This window comes from Colobus angolensis, unplaced genomic scaffold (assembly GCF_000951035.1).
Source record: "Colobus angolensis palliatus isolate OR3802 unplaced genomic scaffold, Cang.pa_1.0 Scaffold197, whole genome shotgun sequence".
Lineage (NCBI taxonomy): Eukaryota > Metazoa > Chordata > Mammalia > Primates > Cercopithecidae > Colobus > Colobus angolensis.
This window is the reverse complement of record NW_012115121.1, coordinates 715,788-738,037: the sequence shown is the minus strand read 5'-3', so window position 1 is coordinate 738,037 and position 22,250 is coordinate 715,788. Positions and strand designations below refer to the sequence as shown.

At 39.8% G+C, this 22,250-nt stretch overlaps 1 protein-coding gene across 1 annotated transcript in view; it reads right to left on the bottom strand.

The window, feature by feature from the left end:
* The window catches only part of FNDC3B (fibronectin type III domain containing 3B), a 311,196-nt gene that overhangs the window by 94,142 nt on the left and 194,804 nt on the right, over nt 1–22,250 (bottom strand). The window contains exons 8-10 of the mRNA XM_011940990.1: nt 17,938–17,996; nt 9,339–9,490; nt 6,081–6,140 (exon numbers count right to left, since the gene is read on the bottom strand). Of these exons, the coding sequence (XP_011796380.1) occupies nt 6,081–6,140; nt 9,339–9,490; nt 17,938–17,996 (271 nt within the window). The remainder of the gene's footprint in view (nt 1–6,080; nt 6,141–9,338; nt 9,491–17,937; nt 17,997–22,250) is intronic.

The window sequence follows — 22,250 nt, the reverse complement described above, 5'->3', positions numbered from 1 at the left end:
TTTGAGATGGAGTCTTGCTCTGTCACCCAGGCTGGGGTGCAATGGCACGATCTCGGCTCACTGCAACCTCTGCCTCCAGGGTTCAAGTGAGTCTCCTGCCTCAGTCTCCCAAGTAGCTGGGATTACAGGCACCTGCCATCATGCCCAACTAAATTTTGTAGAGATGGGGTTTCACCACATTGGCCAGTCTGGTCTTGAACTACTGACCTCGGGCGATCCACCCGCCTCGGCCTCCCAAAGTGCTGGGATTACAGGCGTAAGCCACTGCGCCTGGCCTCACTCGGCCCTCTTTCCTGCACTGTAGTAATGAGCTAAATCTGTGGGCTGCTCCCTGCTTTAGATGGAGCAGATGCTGAAGAGTCTGCTAGAGTCCCCACCATTCCTACTGTCTCCTCAGCACTGACACTGCTTTTCAGCTGACCCTTACCCAACCCACTTTAGCTGTTTAGGTCCTCTGCCTCCACCCAGTAAGTATGTCAGTTTGCAATGACTGGGCATTTGCCTACAAATGCAGAGTTATACCCTAGATGTTCACAAAAACAGCTGCCACCAAAAATCCATCTAGATAATAGAGCAGAGGGAGGGAAGCAGGGAAACAGCCTGCAAAGTACTAGCAGGATGCAGTCAGTTGTCTGGGGAGAGGTAAATTTGGTCTTAGTCAAGTTCTTTGGGATTCTTGGAGCCAGCAATCCATACCTCCTAGGCTGGGGAGTGATCATGAGTGATGGAGACTCCTGGTGGCCAGGCTGGGAGGATGACAGTGGGGATAAAAGTAAAAGAACCTGATGCAGGTTAGAACTTTGAGGTAGTTGAAAACAGATAGTTGTATGGGCCAGAAGGAGTTAGTTATTTCTCTTGCCTTTAATCTTAAACAATGTTATGGTAAGGGGTCAATGCTTTTCACACATAATATTTTGTCAGCAAAGGAAAAAAGATCTATTTTGTATGGCAATATAAGTATGCTGCATATAGTACAAAAGTTGGCACCATACTTAAGTATCCCTTGATTACATCTGTCAATTATAGTTCAGTAAAGGGACAGCAACTTACTGTAATAGTGACTAGCAACATTTTTACCAATAACTTTTATAGAAAAGAAAAATTTCTGCTAATGATGCTACATTTTAAAGAATACTGCAATATATTTTTTTCACATAATGGCAATGAGTTTTCCATAAATATCATCATGTGAAAGGACAATCTGTGGAGTACAGTCAGTTTCTTGGATTAAGTAAGTCAGCAAACAGTTCAGTTTTTGTTGCATTTATCTCAAGAAAAGAAAACATCTTTCTAACAATATAATTAATCTTGTTTTCACATTTGTTTCAGCTTAAATCCTGGCGAAATGCTTAGGAAACAGGTGCTCCAAGAATTTCAGAAATATGCCTCCAACTTTTTCTAGCACGATGTAACATACTAGGAGCCACAATTTCTGGTCAATAACATGTATTTTATAATCCTTCACTGTGCTTGTCAACCATATTTTTGGAAATGTTTCACTGCACAATTTTTCTGGGAAATGTCATTATATGATATCATCTCTGGGCAACTTGTTTGCCAAATTGTTAAGGAGGATGACTAGAAAACTGCTTCAAAATTTTCATGAAATTGCTATCCATTCCTTCACTCAAATTCCTGATCATCCTATTACTGATAAAATATAAACTGTTGACTGCCACAGTCATTGTAATGCCATTATTAATTATAGAACTACCAATTAAAAGACAAATATATTTTTCTGGCAAATGCATATACAGCATACATTTGTGTATGTATAAATATTTATTTGTACAAATAAGTGTATATATGTATAAATGTTTATGTTTGTGAAATTACATATTTATATATAAGTATTTAAAATATAATGTAATTTATTTACATTTTGGATTTTTCCCATTTCTCCACACAATCTCTCATCTCTGTCTCTCTCTCTCTGTCTCTCACATACACACACAGAGACAGGAGATTTTCTATTAGTGGCTTTATACAATACGTAACACAATGCCCTTTAAAGAAGCACTGAATAACCTTGACGATTACAAATGGATTCCTTTGAAATATTGTATGAACACTAAACCAAAAAAATTATTTGTGTTAAGAACAGGGTAACAAATATGAAAGTGATTTTAATAAAGATCCTTTAATAAAGGTCTCCCTAAATTCTGCTAACCAATGTGTGCATCAGAGAGGGGTATTATCTTCCTCAATCACCACTAGGAGATTAGGAGAAGAAAATAGTGACTGAACAGATGTGTAAGAATGATACACAAAAACTCATAGGAAAAGTGGAAAAGAAGAAACATTTTGTAAACCTGAAATGTCTTGAAATGTCTTAGAATATAATTTTCCATGTGGAATCTGGCTCAAATGGCATGACAGATGCCAACTGCAGCAGCCACAGGCATGTAAGCTACAGCACTGTCTAAAGGATGCCACTAGTCTCAATAAATTCCCAGTAACAGTGAGTTGGTGGCAAGAGCTGTTCTGGCCTAGTAACTGAAGGCAAGTACCAGGCAGTTAAATGACTGGGCTTCATGACTGAGACTGCTATTGAAAAAGAAGGTTTGTGTGTCTGATGGGTGAACTCATGCAATAATACTAATATGGGGGTGGGGGTGGGGGCTGGGAGTTGAAAATGAGAAAAAGCATTACATGAAGATATCAAGCAATCAATGTGAATAAGACAGACTCAGAGTAGCAAAACAAAAAGTAACAAGGAATATAAGAACAGAAGTCTAGGTGAGACTTCAGTACATGATTTAAGAAAGTAATCTTACTCTTAAAATGTGCAATATTAAGAATTGGAAGAGGCCGGGTGCGGTGGCTCAAGCCTGTAATCCCAGTACTTTGGAAGGCCGAGACGGGCGGATCACGAGGTCAGGAGATCGAGACCACCCTGGCTAACACGGTGAAACCCCGTCTCTACTAAAAAATACAAAAAACTAGCCGGGCGAGGTGGCGGGTGCCTGTAGTCCCAGCTACTGGGGAGGCTGAGGCAGGAGAATGGCATAAACCCGGGAGGTGGAGCTTGTAGTGAGCTGAGATCTGGCCACTGCACTCCAGCCTGGGCCACAGAGCGAGACTCTGTCTCAAAAAAAAAAAGAATTAGAAGAAAAAAATTTACCTTGTTTTGTGCTGCTAAAACAAATATCTCAGTTTTCAAAACTGGCTCTACAGACTTCCATCACTTTCTAAACTGGTAATGCACAAACAAAAATGGCAATGAATTTATTTATTTTAGAGACAAGGTCTCATGCTGTTGCCCAGGCTGCAGTGCAGCAGCTGCAATCAGGGCTCACTACAGCCTCAACTTGTATCATTAAGTCCTTTTTATTTTCAGAGCGTGAAAAAACTGCAACAAGCTTGGGAAAACCAAAAGGTAGTACTTATACATGACTTTACAGGTCTAAAATAGATTTGCACATATATTTGCTCTCATCCTATTTTCCTGAGGCTGGTATCATTATCATTCTCATTTTATAAATGACAAAACAAGACCAAAGAAGTTTCAATGGCTCGCTTAAGCACACATACTTAGTAAATGACAGAGTCATTAACTCCAAGTTGCAAGCCATGTCCACTATGCATCATGCTGTCTCACCGAAGCAATTCAATGCAGAGGAAGTTACATCTAAGTAAGAGTTGCAAGTGTTAAGATTCTTCTCTAGCTTAAAAAAGAAAAGACTGTAAAAGGAAAAAGAATGTATGATCTACATGGACTGTGCATCAGGCAGTGCACGAAGACTAAATCTGGACTATAGACATTTTTATTAGGAGAGAAAAGACGTTAAAAAAATATGAAAATTGACCATCACCAAGGAGAGAGAACTTTCTATCTTCCTGGAAAGCAGAGAGGCAGAACAAATAACAGTTGGTGGCACCCTAGGTTGTACGTGTTTGGTATCACACGTGTGTCAAATGACAAATGCAAGGAGTCCCAAATGTGTCAGGAGAAAGTCTAAACCCAAGGCCCCTAGATGGTAACCCCCAAATGCTCCCATCCTGTACCTTTTGGGGAATCCATTAACTATTCTATCTGCTCAGCAGTTCAAGATGTTCACAGGTTTTGTTGGGAAAAATAGCTGATGAGCAAGTGTTCTCAAATTTACCCTTTGTGATAAGTGTTTAAAAAAAAATAAATGGAACAACAGACAGGATGGTAAATAAAGGGAAGGCTCTTCATGACATTTAAGTTTCTTAAAAAGGATATTGTAAGCTCATGAATGAGCAGGAAATTAATAAAGTAAACCTTTACTAACCACAGGAACAATAAACTGTTAGAGCACAGAGCAGAAAGAAACATACGTCAACAATGAATAACAGATAACATTTACATGACTTTTACATTTTCTGGTTTGTTGTTACATTGACCATTTTGAAGAATGGTTAAAGCATTCTATTATCATCTTAGCTTCACAAATTACACAGATCTTCTTGTACAAAGCGTGTGAAAAGTTCAATATGTTTGGGCGGAAGCTAATTGACTCAAAATCCAAAGTTTTGATTTAAACAGGAGGAGATGGTTGCAATAGAGTTCATCTAAACAATATGATAGCTAAGCAGATGTGCACTTTAAGCCTGAATGCAAAACAATTTGCTCTGATATACATTACTTTAAACTTATTTTTAAGAACTCATGCAGTTAATAAGATATTACATCCTCAACACACATCCTTGCTTTACTACCTTGTTTTTACTGAGCAAATCATGGCAGAGCGTTCTATGTGACTTGACCAAAGTTGAAACAGCCAGTTCAGGGCAGAACCAGACTCGCACTCAAGCCTCCTGATAATTCACATATGCTCTTCCTACTACCTTGCCTCCAACCTCATGCTGAAATCACAAAGAAACTGATGATGTGAATTAACCTTTGGAAAGTATATAGATGCATATTTCTTTTCTTTTTTTTTGAGACCGAGTCTCGCTCTGTCACCCAGGTCAGAGTGCAGTGGCATGATCTCTGCTCACTGCAAGCTCTGCCTCCCAGGTTCACACCATTCTCCTGCCTCAGCCTCCTGCCTAGGTGGGACCATAGGCGCCTGCAACCATGCCCGGCTAATTTTTTGTATTTTTAGTAGAGACGGGGTTTCACCATGTTAGCCAGGATGGTCTTGATCTCCTGACCTCATGATCCGCCCGCCTCGGCCTCCCAAAGTGCTGGGATTACAGACGTGAGCCACCACACCCGGCCAACAGATGTATATTTCATGCTTACAATTTTATTCTGCAATCTTTACGTATGCATATATAATTGAAAAAAAAAAGGGAAAGTGTGTTGTTGTACATCCAGCTAAATAAAAGTACTTTCTGGGGAACTTAAATATTAGATAAAATAAAGATTTAAAAAATGTTTTTAAGTGTTATGGGTCATATTCAGACCTGCTTATTGGCAAATGAATAGATGGATGGATCTTTAAATAATCGATGGTCTCTCTAAAAATTCAGATAACACTTTCCTCCTTACAGATCTGTGGTTGGCTGGGTTTCTTCCTAAAATAAGCTAGCCCTACCTTCTAGAGTAGTCACAGTAGAGATTCCAGAAAATCACAGTAGAGATTTCAGGCTACACATCATACCACATGGGTTAACTGTTTTGCCAAATGGAGTTCATTCTCGTCAGAGATAATCTGATGCTTGCATTACTTGCCTTTTTCAAAATCTATTGGCTTTTAAGGTTTAATGGTGTGCTTGCAATAAGGAAAGAGCTTCTTTAGTCATTTGAATATACAGTTTATATGATGGTCTATAAGAAACACTGATATGCCCAAGGTAAAAAAAAAAAAAAAAACTGTTTTAAAGAAAGAAACCGTTAAACCACAGTCCAACAGATCTTAGAAGGCCATGTAAAATTACTTTTAACATGATTTTCAGTGTTTAACACCTAATTTTCTGTTCACAGAAGCACTTCTGTGTCTTCCCAGTTACTATGGTCTTGAGAGTCAATGAATGGCCCATGAGCCATGATACTAAAACTTATAGCAAGGTAAGCAACATTCACCAAAAACTTAAAAGGGGGCACAGGTTTTTGCTTTAGCCACCTGGATTCTCCAATACAGTTTGGCTCTTATATCCTAACTCACCTCACATGATAATCTGTCGCTGGTCTAAGATCTTTCAGGTTACATTCTAATTCTTCTCCACTGTAAAGAAAAAGCATTCATTAGTTGCTAATACCAGTTTCAAAAGCAAATGAGATTTAGAATTTGGGTGTCCAGTAATGTACTGACAATAATTCATGAACTATTACGTCAGATTCCACCATAAACCAGAAATAAACTTTCTCATTTGATATTATTATTTGTTTGGGACTAGAAAATCAGGTTCCTTTTAATGATGCCATCTTAGATCTTGAAAATGGCATAGTTAACTTACTATTAAAATTCTAAAAGATCTTATCACTTCTTACAAGTAAATACATAAAAGTAACTAAGTAAGCAAATGAATGAATGAACAAACTAATGAATAAAAACGATCATGCCAACTGTTAACAGAAGGCACCTTCCATACTTACCTTGGCAGGAACCTCAATTATCTCAACTCTGGACTGTCTTAAGAAAAATCACAATCTCACTTCCTCACTTCCCAATGCACCCAACAAATAGCTCTCTTAAATAAAATAAAACCATTTATATCCTCAAAAATTGCAACTAAACCTCAACTTAAATCATGAGGAAGTAACCAACACAAAATAAGGAATGTTCCATTGAAAATTTTTAAAAAGGTGAAAGGTGTGTGGGCGTGTGACTTATTTTGTGTTCTTCAAAAATATCAGTGTTATAAAAGCGTAAGAAATACCGCGGAAGTGTTCCAAATTAAAGAAGGCTAAAGAAACATGACAACTAAAGGCACTGTCTGACCCTAGACTAGCTCCTGCCCAGGAGGGGGTGGAAAACTGCTCAGTTTTTCAAAATAACAGGCATTATTTATGGACCAAGCGACAAAGCTGGAATATAGACAACAGATAAAGTATTATATCAATGTAAGTTTATGAAGTTGATAATTACACTGTGGTTCTTTAAAAAAAAAAAAATCTTATTTATAGAAAATATCCTGAAGGATTTTGCAATAACGGACATAAGTTACATATAAAACTTATGAAAAAAATATGGATTGAGGACAGAAAGAGGAAAAGAGGAAGGAGGTCAAATGATAAAACAGAGTATAAAGTTAATAACAACTGAATGTGGGTATGGAGTATACATGTATTCCTTGATTTCTCTATTTTTGGGACATCTTATAAGTTTGAAATTATTCCAAATAACAGGCTGGGTTTTTTTAAGTTGTGAACTGGAAGTTGTGTCCAGACCTTGCCTGAAGCTCTGTTGTTTGGTCTACATTGTATCTTTTAAAACATCTTGCATTTGCTCCATTAGTTTAGTAACAGGGAAGTTTGTACAATAATTCAGATTTTCAGCATCTTTTGAAAAAAAAATTCAAAGAATCAGCAAATTTTAGCAACAATCGACTTAGGCTGAGCGGCAACCGTTTCCTTTCGATGGCAACAGGAGCTCTCCTGTTCACCTCATTTTCAGCCTTTTCGCTTGCTTGCGTATGTTACTGGCCGAACCTCTCTGGGCATTTGAGACTCTAGCTCCTGCCACTAATGTTCATCTTGCATGAAAAGGCTCTATCCACAGCTGTCCCTCAGTATACACAAGGAGATCAGTACCATGATCCCACCCCACACAGCGTATACACATACTTGAGTCCCCAGTTTGTCCTGCATATCCGCAGGTCTCACATCCTGTGAATATTGTTCTGGTCTGCATGTGGTTGACAAGAATCCGTGCAGTTGAGACCTGTGTTGTTCAAGGGTCAACTGTATCTGTTCCTTGCCAGGCATGGGGGAGATGGCACTCTGTATTTTTTTTTTTTTTTTTTGAGAGGGAGTCTCTGTCACCCAGGCTGGAGTGCAGTGGCACGATCCCAGCTCACTGCAACCTCCGCCTCCCGGGTTCACGCCATTCTCCTGCCTCAGCCTCCCAAGTAGCTGAGACTACAGGTGCCCACCACCTCGCCTGGCTAATTTTTTATATTTTTAGTAGAGACGGGGTTTCACCGTGTTAGCCAGGATGGTCTCCATCTCCTGACCTCATGATCCACCCGCCTCGGCCTCCCAAAGTGCTGGGATTACAGGCGTGAGCCACTGCGCCTGGTGGTATTCTGTATTTCTTTAAAGTTGATACTAATTCTGATTTTTCAGACTAGAATAAAATGGTGGTGAGCCAGAGTTAGGAATATCCTAAATACAGTGGGGAATCCCTGGAGTGTTATCAGAAGGGCAGTGATCTGGCCTGATTTTGTTTCTGCAGTGAGTTGGCAAGGTTGTAGAAGAGCAAGAGTGGGGGGTGGAAGACCCTCAAGAGACTCCTGAGGGCATCCAGGGAAGACAGTGGAGGTAGCCTGGGTAGCAAGAGGAGGACACAGCAGCCACAGCGCTTACATCCTTAACCTCTGTCCCTCTTTGCTCGTCAGGAAGACTGTGGAGCAAGAATTAGGAACAGGAAAGGGCAAGATACGGCTCTGTGGCATTGATGCAGCAGGGAAATAGGAGAGAATACAAACATCTCTGGCAGAAAAAGTGAGGACTGTGTGACCGCATTATTACCCTGGGCATGGGCAGTCACGGAAGGGTCCTCTCACAGGGAGGCCAAACAAGCAGTTAAAACAAAACTGACTTTCTCATTTCCTGCTCTGCAAATCTGAGTAGTACCCAGTAATTACAAAGAAGAAAGGTATGGCCCTAAAATTTTTCTCACATTTACAACACGGTTATAAATCTTTTGAATGGTCAATACCTGGGAGTCCACAGAGCAGAAGGGGCTAATCCTTTCTCTGTGAGCTAAACTTTTGACCATTTAAGGCCTCGAAATGAAATATTTTAAAGTATCTTTATTACAGGCTGGAAACTACTGTGGAAGGTAAGAAATAGGGTAAAACAGAAGGAAACATACTGCAGAACTTTAAAAAACAGGGCTACAAAAAGGTCTGGATCTGAAAATAGAGAGGTCACCTTATAATCGCTCAATGTATAGAAAAACTAAAAGTCATAATCACCTTTTGCCGACAGACATTAACAGAAAGTTTTCTTTAATACTCTACTGACAGCAAATATAACCAAGTGATGTATTTTACCCACACCTAATAGCTCTATGCTACTCATTTCCAAATAAGAATTACTCTGGACACAATGATTTCTTGGCATTATAATTATTACTAAATCTTAAAATAAAGGAAAATTTACCAAGCCTATAAAGTTGTCCTTTGTTTTCCATTTTCCTTCACAACTCCAATTTTATAGTTTAGCAGCAAAGAAAAACAATAGAAACATACACAACCTGTAAATTATCTTGTATTTTCCATCTCGTCCTTTGTCTGATAAGGCAACCTCATAACTGTAGGGGAAGGAAAGACCACTGTGGGGTCCACAGGAAAGTCCAACAGGGGGAGCCCAGGACAACACAACCGCTCTCGCCTGAATATTAGAAACCTGCGGAAGAAAAACGTGCAACAGAAGTATTCAAATCCATTTTACATTTTCAGAATTATTGGTAGTGGCATAAAACTGGCTCAAAGTTAATCCAAAGTAAACTAGTTTAATTATATTGAAAGACATCTTATATGGCGCTCTCTTTCAAAGTCCTGGTGTCCAAAATATGGTTCTTGCAATGCCAACCTTCATCCAAATCCAGTGCAATTTGCATTCTGTCCTCCATAAAGGAAAATAATGTCATGTGAGGGAATTTTTTTTTTAACATAAGTAAAAATCTGAATGGAAGATTTCTACGTTATGTGGAAGAAGCCATACCCACAGGTACTCTGCTCTGGTTTCAAGCCTTGCATGGTGTCAAATCATTCTTCAAAGCTAATACTTTTCCAATAATACCCCTTGAAGTCCTGCAGATTCCCAGGACAACCCAATGGGTGGAGAACTGGAACCAAGGACCAGGCTGATATGGGATTAATATCATTATAGAAGTGGAAATGCTTCACCATTCTAAGCTCTGTTTTTATACTTTTGGTTTAGCCTCTGCTTCAGACTTCAGCTGAATCGAAGACTCTGAGACTTAAAATACCCAGAACCTTCTTAAAATACTACTCTGAAGCATGTTTTACAAAATCTACTCTATCTTTCAGAGGTGTTTATGAGGACTAAGCGCTGGCTGACCACAGCTGTAACCTGTTTATTGATAGACCCTGCATGGGCTTCCTTCCTGATATGGTTTGGATCTGTGTCCCCACCCAAATCTCAGGTCAAACTGTAATCCCTAGTCTTGGAGGAGGGCCTGGTGGCAGGTGACTGGATCATTGCGGCAGACTTCCCCCTTGCTGTTCTCCTGACGTGAGTTCTCACAAGATCTGGTTGTTTAAAAGTGTGTGGCACTTCTCCCTTCTCTCTCTCTTCCTCCTTCTTGGGCAATGTAAGACATTCTTGCTTCCCCTTTTCTTCCACTATGATTCTAAGTTTCCTGAGGCCTTCCCAGCCATGTTTCCTGTACATCCTGCAGAAGCATGAGTCAATTAAACCTCTTTTCATTATAAATTACCCAATGTCAGGTAGTTCTTTATAGCAATGCGAGAACAGACTAACACACTTCCCTTCTCCGTCTCAGTTCCCTTGTCTCCAACCAGGACTTCCTGGGCCATATCCCCACAGAAACTATTTGCACTCAAACCTTTGTTTTAGAGTCCTTTTCTGGAGAAACTCAACTTAAAATATGATCTAATTATTTAAAATAAATCTAAGGACAAAACTTTAATGCTGTAACTTTCTAAAGGCTATTCTATTGCTATCTGGATATTGGTCTGGATAGCATATTAAAAACAAACGAGACAATACAGATGCTAAAGCTTAACGTTCACAAAGACTTTATAGCTGTAGATTATCAGGCTGTAGATGGAGACAGGTAAACTGTTCAGTCCCTTTTTTTTTCCTTCTTCCATTTTTGTCACTATCTGATCTATATAAAGATTATTAGAATTATTACATACTTGAAATACAAATAATAAATATGGAAAATGAAGATAGAGTCTCTCTTCAGTCTGTCCTTCACTACATTTTTAGTGGAGATCACTTCACACTGTTTATTCCATATAAATAGAATATCATGATATATTTAGCCAATTACTTAGTCAAACTCCTGCTCATCCTTAAAGACCCCAGCCCAGCCTCACCACCTCCCAGTAGCCTTCTCTAAATTATCTCATGCAGCGTCACTCCTCCGTGTTCTACAGAACCTTGTGGATATTGCTAGAATTGCTAACCATGTTATGGCCTTTGCCTACCTCCCTTGGGCTTTGAAACTCCCTAAGGACAGAATCCAAGTCATATTCAACTGTGATCAGCGGTTGCTTAGTAAATGTTCATTGAATAAAAAAAAAAAGGAAATTAGATAGTCTAAGTTTCTGCCACAGGCAACACAGAAGATGGTAGGCTTGTATTACACATCTCTTGAAAACATCTGAGGAAGATTGCTATGGCTCCAGACTAGCAGCCCTCTTCTCCACCCCACCAATCCATCTGTACCACAATGCTGTTACCGCCCCTCCAGGATGCTGGCCTCTCTTATGCCCTCTCTCATGCCCCTGGGACTTAGCTTTTAACTCTCCTACTTTCTTGGCTTTAATCAACTTCTCTTGGACCCAGTTCAAATGCTTTGTTTATTCATTTAATGGTCATACTTCACCCTGTGAGGGGCTGTGTGGACACAAAGATGATGAAGGTATGATCTCTGGCCTCAAGAAGCCCCAACCTGTTGAAGACAGACAGGTACATGAAGGGACTCATGATAGATATACTGAACACAGAGGGACTCTTAGGTTTCCTGAGACTGATTCTGGACAGATTTCTGTACTGTCTGCACTGTCAGATTCAATCGCTCTTCTTTGTACTTTTGCCGTATTTTCCGTCCCTGCATTTGGTGCATGTTACATTAGAGCATTACTTGGTTATTTGTGTGTTGTTTCTCTACCTAGATTTTAAGACAGCATTTCTAACATATAACAGTATATCTGCTCAATTTCTTCACATACCATTAAGGAGTAATCCTGAGGTATTTGGTATTATATTTGATTTTTAATTAGGGGAGAAAATTTGTTACAAAGAGTTTAGTTTCTTGGGAAAAAAGGAGGCTCATAAGGTACTGGAAAACACTCAGCCAAGGTGGTAAGTGGCTGCTTTGCACCCAAGAACACAGAAGACAGTAGCATTGATTCTATGAATGGTGGTGTGAAGTAACACCATGTCTCAAAATAGCTCAGTCGAATGCCAACATTCTAGATACCAAACAAATATCCATAAAGTCACATCCTTTTAAACTCTACTTTTTATGTCAGCTATGACAACTTTACTTTTTTCCCTCAGGACTTGGTTAAATTATTATTTACCTGAACAGAGAAATACAACACTTGAATCATCAACTAAAATAACATTCACTTTTTCCTTAGAGTCCCTAAGTGAGCCTTCAGGATGTACACTGTCATCGGCATGCAATGCAGGTGTTTGTGAAAATACATTTTTCCAATATGCTAGCCTATCAGAAATGCAGTTTGACAACTCAGCATCACTCTCAAAGGATAGTGGTTTCTGTGAATTCTTTCCTTGAGTTAAGCAGCCAGACACCCAGATCATGATGATGTTCTGGGGCCAAATCCCTCTTGTCCTCCTGCTCTCTCTCTTTCACTGACTCTTGGCCTGAGCGTGCCCTTGTTTAGGCAACAGAATCAGGAGAAAAAGATCCCTTGGTCTCCATTAGGACTTGGAACTTGTTTCCACTTAAGGCTGATTCCAGAAACTGACATGCTGTCTTTCAAGAGAATGTTACTTGAAGGTGAATTCTCAGCACTAGACATACTTACTCCAAGTGTCCTGGGAGGTAATGCTTTAATGAGAGATTTGGAACTCTAGGAATTCTATCTGAGTTCATGCCTATTTCAGAGCAACAACACTCATATATGACCTTCACATTGCAAGTCTGTGTGTGCTGAAACTTTCTTGCCAGCAGTGACCACCAAATTTAACTAGGGCATGGCTAATCTGATCATCACAGTGATCACCATGGCTGTTGTTCCCCTCACCCCTCAAAGTTCAGAAGCCATAAAGCTAACTGACTTCCTGATATTTTAATTAACCTACCATAACTAGAAAGTCAGTCTCCTTTGATGGTGATAAACGTGGTAACATCTAGTTATAAAATTATTGGACAAGGTGCAATCTGACATTTGTTTCTGCAATAGTAATATAAAGGGGTCTGTTGTATAGGTTACTAGTATACATCTGCATATGAATTATTTAAACTAAACTGCTTTTGAGCACCTTGAAGGACTCATGAAATTACTTCCTACTACTAAGTGGTCACATACTGATTAGAAATCATTCTTGTCTATTTATTAAATGTAGATTCCAATTTGAAAGCAGTTCAATAACTGCTATAAAAGGGTCTGTTGTATAGGTTATTAGCGTAAGTCTGCATATAAATTATTTAAACTAAACTGCTTTTGAGCACCTTGAAGCACTCATAAAATTACTTCCTACTTCTAAATGGTCACATACTGAATAGAAATCATTCTTGTCTGTTTATTAAATGTAGACTCCAACTTGAAAGCAGTTGTTCTCTGTATGTGTGTATAAGGAAATTATAAAACTGCATTGTCCTGTAGCTATTCGATACGTAATCCATAGCTTCCTATCTCCTTGCACCTTCTCTCCTGTTCATCCCAGTATTTTAATACTATTCTGTAAAATTTTCTATTTTTTTCTGAGATTTTATTATTATGCAGATGATAGTACTTGGATCAGAAACACCATTTATTCTCGTAGTTAGTAAATTGTTTCTTTTATGTTCAAAAATATTTCCTTGTACATTGATAGCTTCTAAATTTGCTCTGGCCTTTGGATTTAACTATGTGGGAGGCTTACTGATCTAATTAAAGAGCACACTAAGGAAATATTACCACACAAATACTGGCTTCACTTCTAAAGTATCATCATGAGAAACACCACTACAAAGGAAAATAAATGAAAAAGGAAAAGGTTAAAGAAAAAGGATACCCAAATCTAAGAATTTCACAGTCATCTGTTTTTATGATTCCTTAAGTGCTAAGAGCCGCCTATCTGCTCCCAGATGTACTACTGTTTATCTTTCAAGGGATTGCTTCTTACAGGGGAAGTGCTCCTCACAGATCAGTTTACTCGCTTCTGGAACCGACAAATCAATTGTTCCAACAAGCTAAACATTTCGCGGATAGAAACAATGCAGAACCACAATTCCAGATTACATTATTTATATCCTGAAAATAAACAGCCCACCAGGCTATGGGAGACTACATCTAGCACCACCACCAGAGAAGGTCAGACCACATTAGGCTTGAGATGGTTGGCTAATTCCTAAGCCATTCAGAATAACACCTGGCTTATTGCTCTGTCACAGTGGAGGCTTGCTCAATTCAGGGTGCCCAAAGTTCTAGAAAGATAACAGGAATCCACAAGTACTACGTATTGTTCTGCACCTAAATAAAATCATCTGCAAAATCTCAAAGCAAAATATATGCCTTTTATTTAGAGGTGCTACCAGTTGTGGCTGAAAGGAACAAAAAATTAAATAATCCTTTTTACAACTGTGCGCCCAACTTTCCATGGCTCTGCTTCTTTCCCTGTCAGATGGCCTAATACCTCTCCTTCCCATGTCAGAGCACAGAAGTTTCACTTTTGCTTAGTTATATGCTACAGACTATAAATACTGCATTCTAAGTACATAATTGACTTCTCAGATAGTCCCTATAGGTAGTTTTTTTTTTTTTTTTTTTTTTTTTTTTTTTGAGACGGAGTCTCACTCTGTCGCCCAGGCTGGAGTGCAGTGGCCGGATCTCAGCTCACTGCAAGCTCCGCCTCCCGGGTTTATGCCATTCTCCTGCCTCAGCCTCCCGAGTAGCTGGGACTACAGGCGCCCGCCACCTCGCCCGGCTAGATTTTTGTATTTTTTAGTAGAGACGGGGTTTCACCATGTTAGCCAGGATAGTCTTGATCTCCTGACCTCGTGATCCGCCCGTCTCAGCCTCCCAAAGTGCTGGGATTACAGACTTGAGCCACCGCGCTTGGCCTAGGTAGTATTTCTTATCCTACCTTTCAAAGATGAGGAAACTGAGACACAAGGAAACTACGTAACTTACCCAAGGTCACAAAGACAGGTAATAGCTAATGCAAGTCCCAACCCAGAGTGCCAGATTGCAAAGCACAGGCCTTCCCTCTAGTGGCTGCTGCCTTATACACTGGCGGAGGCACATCCTGAGGCTGGTCAGGCTTCAGGCGTTTGTCCCACCTGCCAGAACCCAGCTACAGTCACACAGTTATTCGGCAAACATCTGTTAAGGGTTCACTACGTGTCAAGAACAGTGCTAGGTATTAGGAGCAAAAAGTTAAATAACACACAATCACAAACAAAAACTTCAGAAGAAAAGGCCTATGAAGAGGAGAGAGAGAAACTGCATAAACAACTAATTGGGTTGGGAAGAAACAGTGGACTGTCTCAGGCAAGAACGCTTCTGAGGATCGGGAGGGGAGTGTGGTAGGTCCCCAAAGAGGTCCACATCCTAGTCCTTGGAACCCATGAATATATTACCTTATATGGCAAAAGGGACTTTTGCCATATAAATTAAAGATCGAGAGCGGACTGTGGTAGGCCCTCAAAGGTGTCCAAATCCTAGTCCTTGGAACCTATGAATATATTACACTACACGGCAAAAGGGACTTTGAAGATGTGACTAAGTTAAGGCTCTCATGAAGGAGAGACTTAACCTGGATTATCTGGATGGGCCCAGTATAATCACAGGGGACCTTATAAGTGAAAGAAGGAGTAAAGACAGTCAGAGACAGGCATGTGATAAGGGAAGTAGAAGCTGGGGGAATATGGCTGCTGACTTTGCAGACAGAGCCAAGAGGGATGCAGGCTGCCTTTAGAAACTGGAAAAGGCAAGAAAACAGATTATGTCCCAAAGCCTCTAGAATACAGCTCTGCCAACACCTTGATTATATCCTAGCCAGAGACATTTTGGACTTTCTGGCCTCTAAACCTTTATGACAATAAATCTGTACTGTTTTAAGTCATTCAATTTGTGGTAAATCATTACAGCAGCAATAGGAAACATACAGGTGGAGAGAAAGAGAAGTTGTTTTAGTCATGTGCAAAAGCAGGAGGCCCGAACAAGCATGGCACTCTTCATACAAACTCCCCTTGTCTGCTATGCCTTCAGCCCAGTAACCCGGATATATTTACACTGCCATCCAGAGAACCAGACACGCAGGGTGGTTAGTACCAACCACCACACATGCTGGCAAAGCAACTGTGTCCAGAGACGCCTACTTCCTATCAGGTGATTTTCATCAAACTGCTTAAAAGGTAGGGTGTAGTATTTTGGCAAGTTCAAGCCTCACTGTTAAAAGGGCATGAGACATAAATGCTGATCTACAGATCTTTAATGACGCTGGAGTGTGTAACTACCTGAGGCTTTGTTTCTATTCACCTCCAGAAAGTTTCTCAACCCGCCTTTTCCAAACCTAGAAAGATAATGTGCTGCTTATGCTGCAGCATTAACAACTCCAGCTTTACAGGACTAAGGAAACTCTTCAGCTGTATTGACTATGTCTGTGCCCAGCTAAGCCATGCTGATATGGAAATGTTATCTTTTGACTGAATTTCTCACCCAGAAGCCACTTCAAAGGTTTGGAGGAGGGTAACGGGACAGAATGGAGTCCAGGTAAGCTGGCTGGCTCTGCAGACAGGCTGTTACCTTGTGGCATTTACCTGAGTGAATTCGCCAGGTCCGGGCCCCTGCCCAGTGACTCAGACAATCTAGCCCAGTTATCCTTGACATTTGATATCAATTCTAATAGGTTATAGTGCCATATTCTATCTCTAGAACAGCTCTAGTATCTGTCCCCGGCTGCCTGCCACACAGATGTTACCACCTAATTCTGACTCCCATAGCCTTTCACCAGGACTACAGTAGTAGATTCTAACACTGCTCTTCCCTGCATCTCCCTTCTTCTCACTCCAATTCATCTGCCAACTGTTTGATCATTCTGAAAATGCAGCCCTGATTACATAACTTCTTTGCTCAAAAGCCCCCAGTGGCAGCCTGCTCCTCACCAGAGTAAGTACAGACTCCCCGCACCCCACCCCCAAACAGCAACACCCCACTCCTCTACAAGTGCCTTATCATGCCTGTCCTTCAACACACCTCCAGCTTTCAGGCTGTCAAACTCAACTATGTACCCTGAAGCATGTTTGGACTCTTCTGTTAAAAAGCCTCAGTATTTGAAACATATGCAGAATCAAGGTTTTCCAATTCAGCTAGAAAATACTCCAAAGAACTCTGGCTCTAATCTGAGATGAAAGGCTGAATCAACATTCTGAATTTTTCACTTGAATTTCAAAGCACCTGGCAAAATCAAAACCTCACCACTCCGACCATTTTCTTTCTTGCCATTGCACCCAATGTTCTGGACTTATTTTTCACAGCTAATATTTAAATATCTTTTTGAAGTTTACTTGGAAAAATACTTGGGATTACTGAGGTTTTCAAAAATTATTATTATTACATTTATACAGGTTAAAAAAAAAAAAAAAACTACCAAAAGAAAACTGTAGACTAAAAAGAGAGAGAGACAAAAAAGAAACAATCTTTGGAAAGAATATCTAACTGCATTCAGAATACCTAAATAAAGAAGACATTTCAGTGGATTATGACTACATACAGAAGGCTGCTGTTCTATGTCTCATGCTCCATTAATAACTGAACTGAACACTATTTCATAGTTGATGAGTAATCTACAAAGGGAAGGAGCCCTTTTGCTTACCTACTGTGTGGTGGGGGGGAAAAAAAGCACATTTGAAATACTTTAAAAAGTGTCATTTATGCTGAGAAATCCAGAAGACATACCTGTGGTTTCTCTATTCCCGAAAGAATGTCTTGCACCCTCTTTACTTCCAACTCATATTCTGCATTGCGAAAAAGAAAAAAGGAAAAACAATACCATTAGAAGGCAGTAAGGTTGTCAAGTTCCTTCCCCAAGGCCTTTTAACTAGAGTTATCATTAAATCCGTTGCCTGTTATCATGAATTTTTGGCATTACAAATGTTACCAGGAAAATCAGGAATGAAGGTGTCTTTGGGGAATGGAGTTTCACTGTGGTTCACTGACTTGCCACTGTGTAGTTTTAAGTGTTCATGATGTTAACGAGATCAACACAGGGTTCCATTTTAACATTTAATAATCTAACAGGCAACAGAGAATAGGTCCTAAGAAGGGCAAGTAGAGGGACCAATGTACCTGGAAACTGACAGTAAGATGTGGTTGAAAAGACAATGGTTACTCCATTCGGGGCTGTGAGCTCAAATTTTTGAGTTGTATTTTTACTTGTTTATTTACTTGTTTTTACTTGTTTACTTAAGTTAAAATGTTTACATTTGATGGGCAGTCACTGGAGTGTTTAAGAAAAGGGAAAGATATGATCTTTTGAGCTTGAAAAGATGTGTTTGTCTTCTGTGTGAACAATGAATATAAGGAAGGTAAGCAAGGGAGCAGAAAGACCAGTCAGGGGTTGCTGCAGTGGCCCAGGCAAAGGATAGGATAGACCTGGCCTGGGCTAGAACTGAGAGTAAAGACAGTGAGACAAGACTAGTTGAGGAGGTATGGGTGCTGAAGGACTGGATGTGATGGGTAAGAGTGAGGAAATGCGACACACCAAGGATAATTCCTAGTTTTTGGCTTGCTCAACTGGATGGATGATGGTGCCTTTTAATCAGATGAGGTAAATGGGCATGTGTTTGGGGTGGGGCAATAATTAGGTTTTAGAAATGAAAGAATAGTGCTTGGAGAAGAGAGTACGAGGTCCGAAGGATGTGTACAAAAAAAGACAAGTAATAGAACTTAAGAATCTGCAATTTGTTAGAAGATCTTCTTGATTTTCACAGTGGGCTTGATGGAATCTAATTTTGTGTTTGTAGTAAACTCCATTTAACCTAGTTCATGAGCTAAATGCTAGAGGGATATGATCACTAAGACATATGTCCCTGCCCCCAAGATATTTCAAGTCTAGTGGAGGGGAAGTGGAAAGAATGAAACCAAATAGGCAATTATAGTGCCTTGTAATGGGTGCTATAGTAAAGATAACCCAAAAGAGGGCATTTGAAATGGTTTTCCAGGAACCAGCATTTAGCTGAGCCCTGTGTATAATAAGCAGGCACTTGGAGGGGAAGGGGGATGTGGACCTAAGGAGTGAGAGATGGGCTAATATGCCCAGCTCTGCCAGACCTGTTTGTCCTTATTGTTCAGGTCTAATCTTAAAGTCATCTTTTCAAAAAATCCCACCTAAACCACTACACCTGACCCCAGCCTCATTTCTGTCACTCTTATATCCTATTTCCTTATCAATTATCAAAATCTGAAAAGAATTATCTTGCTTATTTGTTCGCTTATTTCTGGTCTTTCTTACCAACAAACGTAAGATTGAGGAAGTCAGAGGCACCACAGGGTCTAGAGTAGGCAAATTTTTTCCTAAAGGATCAAATAAATATTTTAAACTTTGTGGGCCACATATAGGTCTCTTGCATATTCTGTTTTTTGTTTTTTTTTTCATAACGCATTAAAATGTTAACAACCTCTTAGTTTGTGGGCCATACAAAAACAGGCTACGGGGAGACTATATAGTTCAGTGACCCTGCCCTAGCACACAATCACCATTACCCGCAGCACCCAGCATAGGCCATACATGTGCAAAGCTCAATAGATGCTTCTTGACTAAATAAATGAACAAAGTCTGTATTAAAAATACCAAAAACTTGTAGTTGGCACCACTCCAAACTTAAAAAGGATTTGTTCCTTATTTTTTTTTCCTGTTGTGTTTAGTAGGACATGCTACCTTTAGTCTGGTGAGAAAAACAAATGGGCTGGTTGCAATATCATGGTTTTGAAAACTGCAACCTCTTAAAAGAAAACCCACATTCAAAAGACCAAATGTCATAAGCTCATTTATAACTATGTATTCATGTTAAGATATAAATTGTATCCAGAAACCAAAAGTGGACATACCCTCACATTTTCTGGAAGCCTCTGCTAAGTAAACTGTAAATATTATATAATCTTAAAAGTTAACTGTCGGTTAAAAAAAAAATCAAAACAAAACATAAGCATAGTCACAATAAACGAACTGGTTCAGTTGTTAAAGACAACGTGTTCTCAATTTCTGGTTATTCTAGAATTTGAAGGACCCTATAGTTTCAAACACTCACATAGCTATGTTCAAACAGCCAGCTGAAGGAGGTAACTGTTCCCTCCTGCTATGAAGAAGGCATTTAGATTATCTTACAAAGGCAACAAATCAGATCCTATCCTTGGGGTAATAAAAGTGTAGAAGAGGGACGATCACCAACTCCACACAGAAAGAAGAGAAGAATTAAAGGGATCAGAAAATAAAACATCCTCAGGACTATGCACTAGAAATACACTATAAAAGAACAGAGTTAAAACAGGATGCTTTGTCCCACAAAAACTGGAAAGCCCCTCCCACCTTACTTTCAAATACACATGACAGAAGAAATGGCTATGCTTTCAACAGAAAAAAAGAAAAAATAGAGAAAGAGGCTAGATTAAAGGAAATAAAAAAAAAAATTTGTCCAAAATCAAAAAGATTGAGTTTCAGGTAAGAGCCAGAAATACAAGGGAAAGGTCCTTCAAAGATAAAAACAACTTCCAAAGAGAGGTCAGGACTTGCCTTGTCTGTTTGCCTTTCATTATAATCACAAAAACTGACATTTCCTGAGCACCTACATACGTGCTGGTCTATACATCACCACCTTGCTAATTTTTACAATGTCCCCTGCAAGATGGACACTCTCTGCTCCATTTCACAGTGGTGGACAGGAACTTACGCCTACTTAGCTCATCACGGTTCTCATCTCTGGTGCTGGGCACACCATCCATAGGTGTCGTTGTTGACTGAGGAAGGAAGATAAGGAACAAATGAGGAAACTGAGGCTCAGAGAGTAGATGTGATTTCTGCAGGGCCGCAAGTCTAATACATTGTCCCAAAGCAAGTAGAACCTTTCTGTTGACTGTATCATGAAGAGTTAAAAGAGATTTGGGGATCCCGAGGGAGAGGACATTGAGAAAGAAAACATGGGGTTGACACTGGTGGGGTGTTGGCTTTGAGGTAGATGGGAGAAAGATAAGGCAGCAGAGGAGATCTGCTCAGTCCTATGGGAAGGTTTATGGTGGTTTTCTTGTTTGCTTTTAACTTAGAAAAGGTTGTCAAATGAACAGAGCAAAGGCCACCTATCTGCAGGGAATATATATGAGAAAAGGAAGAATTTAAAAAGCAGGCCTTGAATGGGGCCAAATAAACAAAGGATTCTGAGAAGATAAAAAATAAAAATGGCAGGGCATGGGGAGGGAAGGCAGTGACAATGCAATCACTGCTCCATCGTGTCTGGTCACTAGCTCCTCACATTAGAAGACACGTGGCACCAAGGCCAGATAGAATTCTGTCTTCTTTCAAGCTTCTAATTGTAAATATGGGAAAAAAGAGAGAAAAATACACTTACACCACATCTATTTAACACTTTTCCATTTGTGCTGCCACAGACTAAGAAGGAAAAGGTAAATAAAACCTGGGCACACAATTTGCACCAAACAAGAGTAAAAATAAAATCTGTTTTAAAGTGGCAGTTACTTCCCATATAAACAATAAACTCTTAAGCTAACAGTGTAGTATGAAAATGTCAAAATTCACAACTCTATGACCTAAATAAGTGAGTTAACTAAGCCCTTGGCCGATCTCTCCCTAAGCATGATTTAAGTGTGCCTCGAAGTCAACTGAATGACCACTGTTTCCATAAAACAGTTTGAGAGCCCAGCTGTGCAGGAAGAGTGTATGTCAGAGTTTGGATGAAGCCATTGTTTGGTGGCATGCCTTCTTTTTTTCATTTTTTGTTTTTTTTCTCTTGTCTCTCTCATACACACACCTCCCATATTGTGAAGGAGAGAAGAATAACTAATCTCCTCACAAAAATAAGCAAACAAAACAAAAAAGAATTCTGCTGATTTGCCTTTAGGATATCTTCTTTGATTCAAGCTGAAAACTGTCTTGTTTTTATTTCTTCCCCTCTTAAGAATTTGGTATTTGGTGTGTGCCAACTAAACAAGAGATTGCCCCAGAAGTGCAGAAACGCAAGGTTCTGGTGCAAGGTCAGAGG